Here is a 15972-nt window from a genome sequence, read left to right on the forward strand (position 1 = left end):
CTCATCCTCTTCTGAAGCCCACCTTACAACAATAGGGAACACAGGTGACCTCGCTGTTAGTGCCATGTTACAATATGTTACAATAGGGGATACCCAGCATTCCCCAGCCTCTGCAGTTTTTCTCTCGTAAACTTTCAGACATGCACCAAAAGTGGTCAACCTTTGACTATGAGCTACTCGCCATATATGAGGCCGTCCACTACTTTAGAGAAGAGAGAGAGGTCAGACTTCTTACTGTTTAGAGAGGTCAGACTTCTTACTGTTTAGACGGATCACTGTCCCCTGGCTGATGCATTATGCAACTTGTGTGTGGACACCTTCCCCAGATGTTTTCGATACCTCGATTTCATATCACAGTTCAAGACCGGTGTGCATTATGTCATCCTCCACCAGGCTTTATTACAACCACATTGTCAAGGCTCAAGACCTAAAGAACCTGCTTCGAGACCGGACACAGGTTTCTAACTTGAGCAACATACCTTCCCTGCTTTCACCAAACCAGTTTGGTTTGACGTGTCCTGTGAATGGCTCTGACTAATTAACCTGAAACCTTTTCATAAGTGAATCTTTGATCTCATCCACAATCTCGCACAAGAGAGTACATCCCATGCCAATCGAGCAAAGCAAGCCATCACACTCAGCCCCCTTCGAAAATCACCAATTCGCAAGGATAGGTTTCAACAAAACAGGACCACTTCGAATCTCAGATGAACAGTGTTACATTATGTCACTGATTGATAGAATTATGTGGTGGGTGGAGTCCACATCTACTGCTGATACATCCACCAAGACTGTTGCCAAAATTTTCATGAACACATGGATTGCACGTTTCGGCTGCTCTGTGTCGCTCACTATTGACCGTGGCTGTCAATTTGAGTCTCCTCTATTCAAAGAGCTGTGTCATCTTTGCAGCTGCCACCATTTCCATACAATCGTGTATCACCCGCAGTCGAACAGTCTCGATGGAAGATGGCACCGCACATAAAAAGCAGCAATAATGTGCTATCCTGAATCACGGACAGAAGCCCTTCCCTGGGTATTGCTTGATGTCTGCACCACCCATAAGGAAGACCTTAATGCATCTTTAGCCAAGATCCTGTACAGCAAGACATTTCATCGTACACACTGCATCCCCCACCAATCATAACCTGCCAGATCTTGTCGCCCATGTCAGTTGTTGTCGCCCATGTCAGTTGTTGTCGCCCATGTCAGTTGCCACATACAGAACCTGCATACATCCCCTCCCTCCCAATCACACCACAGGTCATCTTCCATAGGGACCTGCCCATCTGCTCACATGTGATGCTGTGTGTTGATGTGAGACTGGCTCTGCGCCCACCATTTGTAGGCTCTCCTAAAGTAATTACTCATGGCACAAACACATTCGACATTATGATTGGGAGCAAACAATCCTCTGTTAATAGACTGAAGCCACCTTGGCCCACTGCTGAACAGTCTACATAGCTGCCATCTAGCCCTGCACCTGGCCAACTGTCCTCTACCCCTTTCACAATGCAGCTCAATCTCTCTGACTTTCTCCCTTAAGATGTATCTGTGACGCTGATTGATGAAAACCTGGTCATCTTCACACAGTACAAAGACGAGATCTGGGGCCAGCACAATTTTGATCTGTTACCACTGCACCTTGCCTTTACTGGCCAACATGAACTTGATGAAACTGACATTCCGACTCACTACCAACAGCTCCCTCATCATAACTGTCCCAGTTTATGGCGTGGCTGTCCCATCTACAGCTGAGACTAGAGTTACACTGTCTGCCACTCCACCCTCGACACCCACTGCCAAGGCTGCTAGCGATTACAGCACACCAGTACCAGATACTTCCGCCTATGGATGTGCCCTCCTGCCTCCTGCTGCTTTAGAGACTACGAGATCTCAGCCATCATGGTAGACATTGACCCACCACAGATCAACGTCCTTGCAACTCTTCCCTTCACCTGTGCTCTGCATTATGGAGGTGGCAGGAGCTCTGTGGCAACAAAGCAACTATACATTGCCACTGACTGACAAAATAAACATTTCTGCCCTGTGCAGTACAGTGAATAGAAAAATCTGAGACAGTATCTGATAAACCTCTGCCTGGTGTAGACAACGATGTAATCCTGTCCAGCAAATAAAGTAAGGATTTGACTGCCACACTGTGTACTGTTTATTACCTATGCACTCCCGCTGGTACCACATTTCCTACAAATGCAGCAAAATCCTTTCCAGTTAAAGAATATTATTGTGTTTCTTGGGTAGTGCATGTGGTTGAACACCAGCTTCGGAAGACCCATATACACATCAGACATGCAGCCTATAAGGTGAGGCTCCATGATCAACGCAGACTTGTCAGCTAGCATTTGCAGAACACAGTACTCGTAAATGGCAAACTCTAATATTTAGCAATTGCAAATTCCCGGATAAAACATATAAAGTAAGGAAAGGCAACCACTCTCATGTAGCAGACCAACGTGGGGTGCGTGGACACAAGTAACAGAAAACATTGTTCACAGGTAAGATGGCACCAGATGTGGAGTGTAGAGTCACATCACTCCCAAAAAAGAATAAAATTAACAGTGCATTGTGTAAGAAGTGCCAAAAACATGTAGTTAAAGGAATTGTGTGCATTGATTGTAATTTCTGGTTAAATGGAAAGTGCACCACAGTATGTCTGAAATTTGTTAGTGACAATTTACATTTGTCATGTTCTGGCTGTTTAGAGCACGAAAACCGACATTTAGCTTCACCAGTGGAGTCAAAAAATGAAATTATAAAAGAGCTATTAAGTGATACAGATGTTACGAAAAGTGCGATATGATTATTGATGGAAGAAAATAAAGACCTCAAGTGTCAAGACAACTATAGTTATTTGAATGCAGTGTCTGTACCTTCAAAAGAACAGACACCAAGCAGATCCAGCAGCTGTGACACACTATATGTATATTGTAGGGGGAACACTGCTATCAGCTGCAGCAGGACATTAAGCAGAAAAAGCAGCAATGAGTGAAAATGTGTACTGGTCCAGGATTCAAACCCAGGACCTCCTGTTTACTAGGCAGGTGCGGTAACCACTGCGCCATCCAGGACACAGTGTTATCGCAACTGAACGGACTATCTCAGTACTCCTCACGGCTGATCCACACACCCACCGAGGGCCACCTATCCGCAGTCCCTGTCAGTTATACTCCAGATCGCTACATAGAGATTCCCACAGTAGGTCAGACATATTTGTGCATTCGCAATGAAGAAAGTGGATCCATTGCTCAGTCAGGCTTATCAATTATTTTATTGTGCAGTGTCTGTTCCTTCAAAAGAACAAACACCATACAGATCCAGCAACAGCTAATTAGCTTTTATTACAAAATATTGTATTGACTACAAAGTTTAATTCAAATGACTATACTCGTGAAAATCATTTTTAGAAGTCTGGTAAGTTAATACATGATTTGAAAGCATTGGTTTCTAATATTGAAGAAACTGATGTAGTGTGCAGTTTGTTAATAACAATTGCTCCAGAATATGAAGTTGGTATGACTGCTCTCAAAACACAACCGAAGCTCAGTCTAAATACATTTGTTATGGATGTGGGAAACCAGATCATATTGAGACACAATGCAAACCTAATTTGTCGTAAAAGTAACAATTCTGCAAAAGTAGCAAATAATGAGGAAGAAATAGATGGAAAGGAAAGGAAAATAATTTTTCTTCCTCATCTGTTACTATAAAAAGTGGCAAAGTAGAGCAAAATTTCTAGACTAGAGGGTAGTCTAACATCTTAACATTTAGTTAATGAATCTGTTCCTTTGGTGAATGTCAAGGTACTGGAAAATCTAATAGGCATAAAGGTTACAACAACTGATACATTTTTTCTAGGTCAATAAGGTTGGAAAAGTTGATGTTGAAAGAAATTTCAAACAGAAACTAAAGACATCCTCGTAGTGTCAGGTTGACTAAATAATTTATTGTTAGTGAGTACACTAGAAATGGGTGGAAACTGCATTGTTTTTCATTACAAATTCAATGGGTCCCATTCGAAAGGGTGATACAGTTATAGCCGTATCTGACAGAAAACATTGAGGCATATTGTACCCTGTTTATTTTGATGGAATGAAAAATATAGTAACTGTCACTGATGGTTATACTACTTATACTGTTCAATCAAAATCTGAAGTGTTTTATTGGTAAAATTTTACTTACGGCAGCAGCAGCATAGTTTGCTGATGTTGGTAACAACCGGCCACGAAGTAAATAATTAATCCTGTTCATGCTCTATGGTTGACAGGTTCTTGTATGTACCCTTGTCCACTCAGTAAATTATCTTCATAAAATGAAGACTTGTGTTAATATGAATGTCATGTAATTCCAAGAATTCAATGATCACTTCCAACGTTAGCACACTATGCCACTGCTGCCATAAGTAAAACTTAATCTTAAAATCAGCAGATTTAGATTTGACAATGGTTGTGAATACATAAATGAAAACGCTTGTTGTATGCTTCTCGGATGCAAACTTGAATAGCACTTTTGCTCAAAAGCTGTATTGGCATCATTAATCATAGTCCTGCTTCAACTTTAGATGGAGATAGTTGAGCAATGCTATGATGTAGAAGGAAGCCAAATTTGGAGAAACTGTGTATGTCTGGATGTTGCATACTTCCACATCCCAAATGAACTATTGACAAATAAGTTTGATACCAGGTCATTAATATGTTTCATTACTGCACATTGTCCCAATGGTTACAGATTATGGTGTCCCAAAAAACAGAAGATCGTATTTCGAATAGATATAATTTTTGAAGAAGATATATTTCTATTTGAAGGTGAAAGTAATGATGATTGGATCTTAAAGGAGACTGTTCAAATGGACAACATAAAACAAAACAAAGCAGAAAATCTACGACACCAGAATGAAACTGAGAGAATACCGGAAAACAGTTGAAGATAACTCAAGAGCCCACGACTTCAAAAGAAGCGAGGAAGCAAAACCTCTGCAGAAAAGCAATAGAATAGCAAAGAAACCTAGATCCTTGGTGGATTATGCAGTATTAGCCTTGAACACAGAAGCATTTGTTGAAAACTTACCCCATAATTTTGAAGAGTGGACAAAAGCAATAAAGGAAGAATTGGACTTTGTGTCATCTAATGGAACTTGGGCTTGTGTACCAATTCCGGCAAATAAAAGAGCCAGTGACGGTAAGTGTTCAAAGTAAAAGGAGATGCACCTGGAAATACTGAAGCATATAAGGCACTTTTAGTTATTAAAGGTTGTGCTGAGGTAAAAGATATGACTATGATGATACATATGCTCCAGTTTCTCAGCTCGCATTGGGAACATGATTTGTTTATGGGGCAAATGGAAGTACAAAAAAAGCATTCTTGCATCATGAAGTTAAAGTTCCTCAAGATGTAAAGCTTAAGGAAGGGCTTGTGTGTAAACTCAAAGCTTTATATGGACTTGGAATTCTTCATTTGACAATTTTATTAAGAAAATTTGGTTTTAACAAGTTGACAGGAATCTATGCTGAAAGCATGGATTATAATAATTATTTGCTACTTTATGCAGATGATAATTGCTGTGAATCATAAAAGCAAAATCTTCAATATTAAGAACAAGTTAAAATTCAAATTCAAATGCGAGAACTTGTTCGAGACCCAAAATTATTCCCTGAAATAAATATGAGGTGGTCCAATTACAAAATGTTTGCTAGTCAACGTACTTATCTAGGAAAGATTCAATCTGGACAACTGCAGACCAGTCCTGTAATGTTTGAGTACAGCATTAGTAGGGTGCAGCTTGAGACAGTCACTTACTAAATATCTATGTGCAACATTTCAAAGTGATTGAAATGGAATGGCTACATCAGGTTGATGAGATGGAAGGCAAATGCTCGACTTCAATTTATTGGGAGAAGTTTGGGAAAGTGTATCTCATCCATAGTGAAGATGGCCTGTAGAACACTAGTGCGACCAATTCTTGAGTACTGTCCCAATGCTTGGGATCCCCATCAGGTCAGGTTGTAGGCAGGCATCGAAACAATTCAGAGGGATGCTGCTGGAACTGTCACCGTTAGGTTCGATCAGAGTGCATGTATTATGGAGATGCTTTGTGAAATGAAATGGGAATCCCTGGGGGAAAGAAAATGCTCTTCCTGCAAAGCATTATTGCACAAATTTAGAGAACTGGATTTCGTGTAAGGAAGATAAGATGCGAGAAATTAGGACTTGTGAGGGACTTCTAGGCAGTCCTTTTTCTATCGCTCTATTTTCAAGTGGAACAGGAAACAAAATGACTAGCAGTGGTACAAAGTACCCTCTACCATTCACCGTACGGAGGTTCACGGACTATGGGTGTAGATGTAGAGACCCTGTAAAACACCAATGGAAGTCAAACTCTGTGAATATGCTTGTGGTGAGATGGTTAAAAATAAACCATAAAGAGAATTAATACATTATTTGATGTATGCAATGACAGCTACAAGACCAGAAATAAGTGCATCAGTTAACTATTTTAGTAGGTAACACAATAAAGCAACAGATTTCTACTGTGAAGATTTGAAACGAATTCTTTGGTACCTGAAAGAAACACTAGATGTTAAGCTGTCCTATAAAAAGGGAAATACAAGTGCTATTTGCTGTTATGTTGATACTGACTGGGGCAGTGAAGAGACAAGATCTACAGCAGGATACATACAATTAACAAAACAAGGAGACAATGTTTCTCACTATCTTCACCAGAAGCAGAATATATCACCTATTTTAATACTTGTGAAAACCCCACTAGTTGATGACGAAGATGATCAGTCATGTATATGTCAATTATATAAGTGCAAACATAGTCAATTGAAGCATGTGGATATTAATTACAGTTTCGTACCTCAGCTGTATAATGGAGGAGATCTGAATGTTAAGTACATTAGCTCTGAAGAACAAGTGGGGGATGTTTTAACAAAAGCAACTACGAGTGTACAATTCAGTAGGCTGTGTCTGAAAATGGGGGATACTGAAATTTGCAGATACTTAATCAAATTATTAAACTGGTGGGAAGGGGGCAACTCTTTAAGGAACATCCAGACAAACTACTGGCTCTGCTTTTCACTTTCTTTAGTAAGTTTGTCCTTTGACTCTCCAATAAATATGACAGATTTGTAATTTCCCCGCATTGCATCACTGTCTGAAATCTTTAACTGGTATATTTTTGTATCACCTTCCCCAAGACACTATGAACTACAGCTTCCAGGGTAGCTTACTTCCTTGCTTGATAATCAAGGAAGAAATAGTTGACTTTAAAAGCAATTACTTCTCATACTTGGCAAATTTGCACTGCCTTTATTGCAATGTACAAACTTCATAATTTACTGAATGGATGGCTTGCTTTTCTCGAATATTTCAAAGCTTAAAATAAGAAATTTCATGAAACAACATATTTTACAGTTGTCTAATACAAACTACCATACATTTTTGGCCGGAAATATCAATTGTGCTACACATTCATAAAAACAGAACAAGAATGCATTAAAGATTAGGCTTCCACACAGAATAGAATCTATAATAAAATAAGGTTGAGGAAGACAATAGAGAAATGCATCAGTGACAATACTGAATAAAATATGAAGTTGTAATGTCTTTACATTAAGAGCAGAAAATTTAATATCATGAACTATATTATTGATTGCGGGTCCATTCAACTCATTGTAAAGGGATGTGTGGCTTTTTACTGTTGACAATCTATCAATGTGGTAGCCATGCATTTAAGATTCTCATGCTCAGATGCCAGTATGTTGATTCCACTGCCCTCCATATCACAGGGGTCACCTTGCAAAGCAAAAGAGCCCTAGGAAAAGGGGTATGTTTGAGATTTATTCTCCCACAGTCCATATCATGACTAAACAAGTTTTCACTCATTTATAATGTGTGCACTGATATGAATCTCTTGTGGCACCACTGGTTTCATAGATCACAGGCGATGTTCAGTGTCCTGAACTGGAACACAGAGTTTGTATGCCATTAAAGTTTCAATATAAGAATTTTTTGCTATGAAAGCAGAAAACCAAACAAGTTAAAGTAAACAATATAGAATTAGAGCTAAATATGAGAAAGTTTGATAGTGTCTATATATAATAATATTCAATAATTTACTCTTTTTTTTCTAAGAAGTAATTCATACATGACATGTATGCATATAAGACCTGGTAATTGTACCACTACATACAAGGTGTTTCACAATTCATGTTACATACTTCTAGAGATTGTAGAGGGGTCGTAGTACACCACGTATTACATAAGAACCCATATCTGGAAATGTCATCTAACGACATTAGAGTGTCAAAGTGATAGGCGCTGGCACCTGTAAACTTATGTATATATTCCACGATGATGATACAAGCTTTCTAGGACAATCGCGAAGGATAAATGTATCAATTTGAGGTAAGGGTCACTGTACCGGAAACGAACAAATCTAAAGTTATAAGCGAAACCTCTTCTGATAGTGGATTACGTGTACTGATACTGTTGTTGCTACGCCTGTAGGATAGGCAACTATCAGTGGTGATAGTATGGACCAAAATAAGAAAAAAAAAAGTCTGGTAAACACTGGCTCCAATACACATACCTTAAGAGCTACAAGCACTTGTTCAATGGAGGAGATACGTTTCACAGTAGTGAAGATCTACAGCTGCTCATAGTTCCTCAGGTACGCATTTCTGAGCCCATGTGCACTGGACATTTTTTCGCTCGATTTGTTAGATACAACTGCCTCTGAAAGTTGTCTACCCCACAATCTTAGCAACAACACTGCCAGCACATGTAATCCACTGTCAGAGGTAACAGAACGGTTGTCACTTTTAACTGTCAATTCATACGTTTCCAGTACAGGGACCCTTACCTCAAATTGAGACATTTATCCTTCTCTATCATCCTAGAAAATTTATATCATCATGTAAGCACCCTGCATATACATACATTTAGAGGTGCCTATAACTTTGGCACCACTTTTTCCAGACATGGGTTTTCAGCTTTCCTAAATACAAAAATTCACCCAAGGGATTATTTATGTCAGGGTATTCACTGAACATTACTTAATCCTGTAAGTTTGTTGATGTATGGACTCAACTGGTCTGACTCCCACTGACCTGATGAAGCCTAATGGAAATGACCGAGGATGACTTACTCAGGCTATAGGAAATCCTGCTCAGCACCATCTGTGATTAAGTGTATTCTTGAACACTCTTGCCAACAACAATCATTCTTCCCTCCACTCAACACCAGTCCAAATGCAACTTTCCCTCAAACACAACCTTCAGTCCCTCAACCCTCATCAATTTGTTACTGTGCACCAACCTGTGTCCATTTCTATTCTCTATCCTTTCTTCATTCCTGCTTCAACGGCTTCCCTCTCCCAAGCTCCATTTCTCTCTGCCGTTCCACCCATTTTAATGGGACTGACAGTCATGGATACACACACACATTTTATCCTAGGACCCTTCCTCACATGTCAAATACACACCACTGCAGTTTTTTTGTAATAACTTCATTCTAACAACAACAATAACAAATCTCTTGTCTGTACATTCCTGTGTGTTACATGTGTCTATACTTGCCAGCATCTAAAGCAACTCTCTCCACCCAAATATTAATGTACGACCCTTTCATTGATATGATTTGACGCCTACATAAATAAACGAATTTTTAAGTTGTATGTACTCAGTAAGTGAATTCCAGTGTGCGAAGCCTACAAGTGGTGGACAGATAGACACACTACATCATTTCCTTTAGACCTAGTTTGTGTAAGCAGACAAATTAACTTTATTTAATCCTTTAATAATCCAGCCTACAGTTACAAATTTATTTTTTCTGAGACAATACCTAAAACAATATTTAAAAACTGTTTGTATGAACGAGGGGTTTATTTTCAAAGATCCAGTTTATCTTGTACTCATTTGTAACACATTCCAGTCCACATACATGAACAATACCTTCCAAAGGAAATTGCATTTCTATAGTATCAATGAATGATTGGTTCCTCTTATCCGGAAGTGAGTGACCTACACTTCCTTTTTAACCTCCCCTAACCCAACCCTCTTTCCTCTACGAGAAAGGAACTGGCAATTTCAAAAGTTAAGACAGTTTCTTGTTCTCAAGTCTATCAACACGCTAAGAATTCCAGTTTCTCAAAGCCAATAATTACATCTCATAATTTCAAGGAAAGAAAGGCATGTTATTTTCAATGACAATGATTAATGCAATACTATTTTACTAAAATATGCTCACTTGAGACAATTACCTTCAACACTAAGTACTCGATAAATTATCAAATTCATACAAAAATTGCCCATCATTCAACACCTACAGTATGCAAAACAGTCACACAAAAACTAGACTAGTAAGTCAGTACCATAGCATGCACCCTATCCCAGTGATTCATAATAATAATCATTTTAGTTCACAAGTGAATTCTGAAGCAGAAACAGCATTTGGAGAAACATCTGGATTTGTGACACAATCCTTTTTGTCTCTAACAGCAGTAGCAGTGTGACACACACACACACACTCACACACACACAGCGAGAGAGAGAGAGGATACATCCAAACTAAATTAAAAATAATATGACTGGTTGTCATAAGTAAACACATTTCGGCAAAATAAGTGTACAATCTAAAACAACATATTTTGAAAATAAATTTATTTATCAAGTATATAACATTAGGTACAATCTTAAGGTAACAGTTTCCACTCACAGTTAAAATGAGACAGTATTATACTAGGTGTCAAGGAGCGGCATAACAGTTTGGAACTAAAAAAATTTAGATTTTTTACATATATATACAATTTCATGTACATGAATTATTCAAATACAAGCATGGGAAATGGCAGCAGTTCACAAATTCATTGAGCACTGGAAAATTTGCAGATAAAATACGTCTTTGACAGATATCAAAACAGTTAAGAGACTATCCAAAACTAACAATTGTGTTACGAATTAGCATAAACTATGCCAATTCTTTTTGTCTGAACTGATGCCTTCCCATAGCGTCTTGTTGCTTCTGTCAGGAAGGCACCTTCCATTTGTCTAACTACCTCATTGAAGAACATATGGGCAAGCTGTGAATGCAAAGTTGATCGAAATTCAAAAGATACAGAAAAATCAATAATGCAGGATTTCGGATTATTTTTCAAACCAGGACTAAATTTCCATATTGTTAGCAAATGGTTAAATAATTTTCCTTCTGTGCACTCTGCTTTCACTAGATGTGGTTTCACAAGAGTTACACTTGATGTGTAACTTTCATTTATTGGAGGGAAGCCAATAACAAGATCAGCTTTCAAATGACCTGGTCGTTTTGAGAAAACTATAGATTTTTTACAAAATGGAACAAATTTCTTATAGTTCTCAACGTCAGAAACCACATCAAACATTTGTTCCATGGAATACCTGTAATGTAAAAGCAAGGTTTCTTTTTACGAAATGGCTGGAATTTATTGACGAAAAACTAACACAAAATTATCCAACAAAACAAAACAATAATCGCTTTTCGGAAGATGTTAATTTATTGAATACGACACACACTGGTGAAATCTGAAGTTGTAATGGGCAGTCCGTTTCACATCTTCGTGATTTTCGCATGACAAAAGTGCATGTAAAACATCCCAAGGGCAATGTCCATATATAACTTTTCTGTAATTCTACATACCCAACTAGCTTTCTCCCAGAATATTCCTTCTTTTTGTCGCTGATCCCAGTAAAACTGAAGAACGGTCGGTAGTCTTGGTTGCTTATGTCTTCTGGGAAAAAGGTAATAATCTTTCCTTGGTTGATACATGACTTGTGTCTTACGAAGACGTTTCTGCGAAATACGCAATAAAATCACATGAAGTCTGCATAATTTCTAACTTACAGTTCACAATCTTAAACACAGTCTTCATATTTACCCACATGCGACTGAGCATCTCACTTGACAACTACAGCGTATCAGCTGACGACCAAAACATAAACTCCTCCCTGCTGCCATCGCCACATTTTCCCTACTGAACTGTTCACTGATAGTGATGGTGCCACAAACCAAAGCAGAAGGAATGACGCAAGTGCAAACCAAAGATTTTGTTGTGTTTTCGGTAATACCACAGTCTAACATAATACCTTCACTTGTACAATAAAATGCTTATTGCCTGATTCATGAAGATTCTAGTATGTCGATACAGTAGAGGCTGCTGTTGGGGCAGAAATATTCAATCTCGCTACTTTACCCACTTCCAGCAGCCACAACAAATATGGAAACATCAACGTGCGCCTAAAACAGACACCAGTAACATGATAGCTGAAAAATTACTCTTTTCTACTGACATGTATATTTTTTGTTAACTAATTGCTCAAAACTATTAGTTCAAACCACAACTGCGCAGACAAGGTGGTGCAAACAGACAGAAGATCACAGCAAATCTGGGGCTAAAACATGTTTGACTCACCTGTTTCTTCATTGTAGTGCTTCTCGTCTGTGTATGAAGAGTGAATCTTTAAAATGACAGACACGCGGCGGTGTTCTAGATAGTTCATTACCGAACTTGTTGAAATCTATACGAGTCATAAATGTTTGTGGAAAATTAAATGGAGGAATACAGCGCTAAAGATAAGATGGCATCTGATTATAATTCTTTAACAGAGAAATTACGAGCGGTTCGCACTGCAACAAACTGGGAAACAATACATAGAAAAAATAATCGTTGCGGACTATTTACGGCACAGAGCTAAGCTATGTAACGAAAGCTGTCCGATCTGTCGTTAGTGGATCGCTAGCATACTTTCACTCAATATTGTCTTATGCCATAATCTATTGTAAAATGTGACAGCGTAGCAAGAAACGTAAGCCCTATTTGTTCTAAAGAAGATTGTGGCTAGAATATGGTGTTCACCTGGTAATGGAAGATCTTTGAACAGTGCCTTAAGAGACATGGTTATTATTGCACTTCTTTCGCTTCCTAATATAATTTGTACTTAATAAAAAGCATGATTATGAGGTGAGCTGTAAAATTCACTGCCAAAATATTACAAGTGAAACTCTCCAGAGATACTTAGATCACTGTCTACAATTGAGAATGGAATGTTATATTCTGGAGCAAAAGTTTCTGATATACTGAAGACAACACATTGAAAATCTCGACCTATAAACAAACTTTTTTGTTTTTGTTGTGTCAAATTTGTGGTAAGGTCTTGTGGGACCAAACTGCTGAGATCATCGATCCCTAAGCATACGTACTGCTTAATCTAACTTACACTAAGGACAACACACACACACACACACACACACACACACACACACACACAAACCCATGCCCGAGGGCGGACTCGAACCTCTGACAGGGAAATTGAAACATTACTCACTGGCTACCTGTATAACATCTACGAATACACTGGTCTCAAACACGTCCAAAACTGTAAAAATATGGTCTGTATCTTGGCATAATTGAGAACCAGTACTTTAATTGCCTCAATGAAACTATCCTTCAAGACAGTGTAAGTAGATCACTTGTGCTGGGTACGATTTCCATCAGAGGTTGTTTCGAAACTGCAATCGCAAATTCTAGATCCTTGTAGCTTATATTGCCAGGAATTTTAACATCACTGTCAGCTGTTCATGTGGAGAAATTTCTCTCCTCATACAAGTTTTTTCCCCTATTATACTGGGCTATATGAATGTCAAAGGATATTTACAATTTTTTAAATCCATCCTCTAACAATTAAGCCAGTTGTCGAGTTCGCCACGGAACCCGTAAATTTGTGTACAAAATCTGCCTTTGCTTAAGCAGCCTCTAGGTATTTTGATATGTCTTCCTGTTTCTGAGATTTTGTTTCCTTTTTGCTTTTTGCAACAAAAGTAGCGAACACAAACTATAATAGAATTTACTCCATTTCTGAATACATGAAAAAAACTTTGAGGTCACTCAATGAGAGTGTATTCGATTGCCATTGAAATTTCTTTTCTACACAGACAGGTGAACATGCCACATTTGCAGCAATCTATTGCATGCACAGACATTTCCACAGATAATTGCGCAGACAGATCGTTTCATGTGCGCAGGCATCCAGAAGGCATCTACAGAGAAGTTAGAAGTGGTTGACTTTATGGCAAACTGGGAAACACTACATAACAAACAAACAAAAAAAAGTTGTGGACTGTTTTCTGCGTAAGGCCAAGCAAAGTAGCGAAATCTATTCGATCTAGTGCTGCACTATTGCTTCCATACTTTCACTCAGTACTGTCCTACACCATAATCTAATGTGCGTTGTGACAGGGCAGGAAAAAAAAGTAGGCTTTATTTGTTCTATAGAAGAGTACAGTCAAATTAACTGCGTTAAGCTGATAGTGCACGATTTTGGAACTGTGCTTTCATGGACATAGTTATTATTACACTTCTTTTACTTCCTAACATAATAATTATGTGGTTCCTAACAAGAGTTATTTAGAGGAGAACTGTAGAATATCCTGCCACAATGCTACAAGTAAAACTTTCCAGATATGCTGTTGCACGTCTCAGCCCTATCAGACATACACACATGGGAAAATTTGAGGATTATCCACTGAGAAAGCCCAGAATTATGCTACAGGAAAGCCAGGAAGCAATGCATCAGTGTTTGAAACATGAAACGCACACGTCAACCCTGAGGCCCCTTGTGACAGAGTTATACTCAAGGCTACAAGACCGCCTGGGTGCCAAGACACAACCAGCAACAGGAACGAGTCTCCAGATATGACCAAATATAACAATGGAAGAACACTATGTATGTGAGCAGTGGCTCAGAGTGTTCTGGAAGCAGGCCTAGGGGCCATGTAAATTGGAGCACATCGACACAGAAGCAAGAGAAGGAGACCGTAATCTCCAGTCAACACCATCTCTGTGTCAAATGTCACCAGACGTCTGACTTAGATTATTTGCCTAGCCTCGGCACCAGCCATTGCCACAGAGACATGTATTCAGAGCATCAGATGGACTACTGATGAGACATTGTGAGATGGTATCAGAAGATCCTTCAAACTTTATCTAGAAAGTAGAGCACTTAGAATTTCTACCCTGCTTCTTTAATTATCCTCAACAAGTTCCATAATCCGCACCATTTTTGGCTTGTGTCTAGCAGCTATCGCAATTCTACAAGCATCCAACACCATCTTCCTCTCATCGACTATTTGCCGGAGGTAAGACCACTGTTACTGTAGCTATGTGTCCTTTGACTCCCTCTCAGGATACAGCAGTACTATGAATTCCTGTTTAGAATGGAATTTTGTATTCTGGTGCAAAAGTTGCTGATAGACTTCAGCCAGGAAATTGAAAATCTCAACTTTGAAACAAACTGATATGTAGCTCACTGCCCATGTATGTAAGTTTTAAAAATATACAGTGTCTTGAGTACGTCCAAAACTGTAAAAATGTGATCCATAACTTGTCAGAATTGAGGTACAGTACTTTAAATGACTTCATGAAATCATCTGTCAGGACAGCATAAACAGCTAATGGGGTGTGCTGAGTATAATTTCAATCAATGCTCGATCCGAAATTACAGAGGCAACATCTAGACATTTGTAGCTCCCATTGCCAGGAATCTTAATGTCACCTCAGCCACCTATGTGGGGAAATTTCTTTCCTCATACAAGTTCTTTTGTGCTGGGCGTTATGAGTGTCAAAACACATTTACAATTTTCTAATCTATGCTCGGATAATTACGCCACTCGCTCAGTTCGCTCTGCAACTCGAGAAATAAATTTAAGTGCGAAAACTGCCTCTGTTTAAGCAGCCACTATGTAGACCATTTTGACAAGTCTTTCTGTTTCTGGCATTTTGTTTGCTACTTTTTGCAACAAAAGTTGCGCTTTCCTCCATATCACATCTGGGTACACATTTAAGCCGCTTTTACACTTAACATTAAAAACACGTTTCTTTGAAGCCGCATTTACACTGAACTGAAAAGCATGTTTTTGTTCGCA

General features: G+C 38.8%; 1 protein-coding gene across 2 annotated transcripts; it reads right to left on the bottom strand.

The window, feature by feature from the left end:
• Positions 1 to 10664: 10664 nt before the first annotated feature.
• On the bottom strand, positions 10665 to 12091 carry LOC126251383 (coenzyme Q-binding protein COQ10 homolog A, mitochondrial-like). Of its 2 annotated transcripts, none has more exons than XM_049951771.1 (3): positions 11934 to 12091; positions 11692 to 11844; positions 10665 to 11432 (listed from the first exon to the last, which is right to left on the bottom strand). In XM_049951771.1, exons 1-3 carry the CDS (start codon positions 11945 to 11947, stop codon positions 10973 to 10975), a joined length of 627 nt encoding a protein of 208 aa, XP_049807728.1. In that variant the 5' UTR covers positions 11948 to 12091; the 3' UTR covers positions 10665 to 10972. The 2 variants fall into 2 exon arrangements, with proteins under 2 accessions (XP_049807728.1, XP_049807727.1); XM_049951770.1 differs by having other exon boundaries at positions 11930 to 12085.
• Positions 12092 to 15972: the final 3881 nt, after the last annotated feature.

Source organism: Schistocerca nitens, chromosome 4 (assembly GCF_023898315.1).
Source record: "Schistocerca nitens isolate TAMUIC-IGC-003100 chromosome 4, iqSchNite1.1, whole genome shotgun sequence".
NCBI classification, from domain to species: Eukaryota; Metazoa; Arthropoda; class Insecta; order Orthoptera; family Acrididae; genus Schistocerca; species Schistocerca nitens.

Coding starts and splice junctions, on each gene's coding strand:
- LOC126251383 (XM_049951770.1), bottom strand. CDS start 12,009: ATGGCAGCAGGGAGGAGTTTATGTTTTGGTCGTCAGCTGATACGCTGT. Junction 11,845..11,929: donor AGATGCTCAGTCGCATGTGG/GTAAATATGAAG, acceptor CGTATTTCGCAG/AAACGTCTTCGTAAGACACA. Junction 11,433..11,691: donor TCTGGGAGAAAGCTAGTTGG/GTATGTAGAATT, acceptor TTTACATTACAG/GTATTCCATGGAACAAATGT.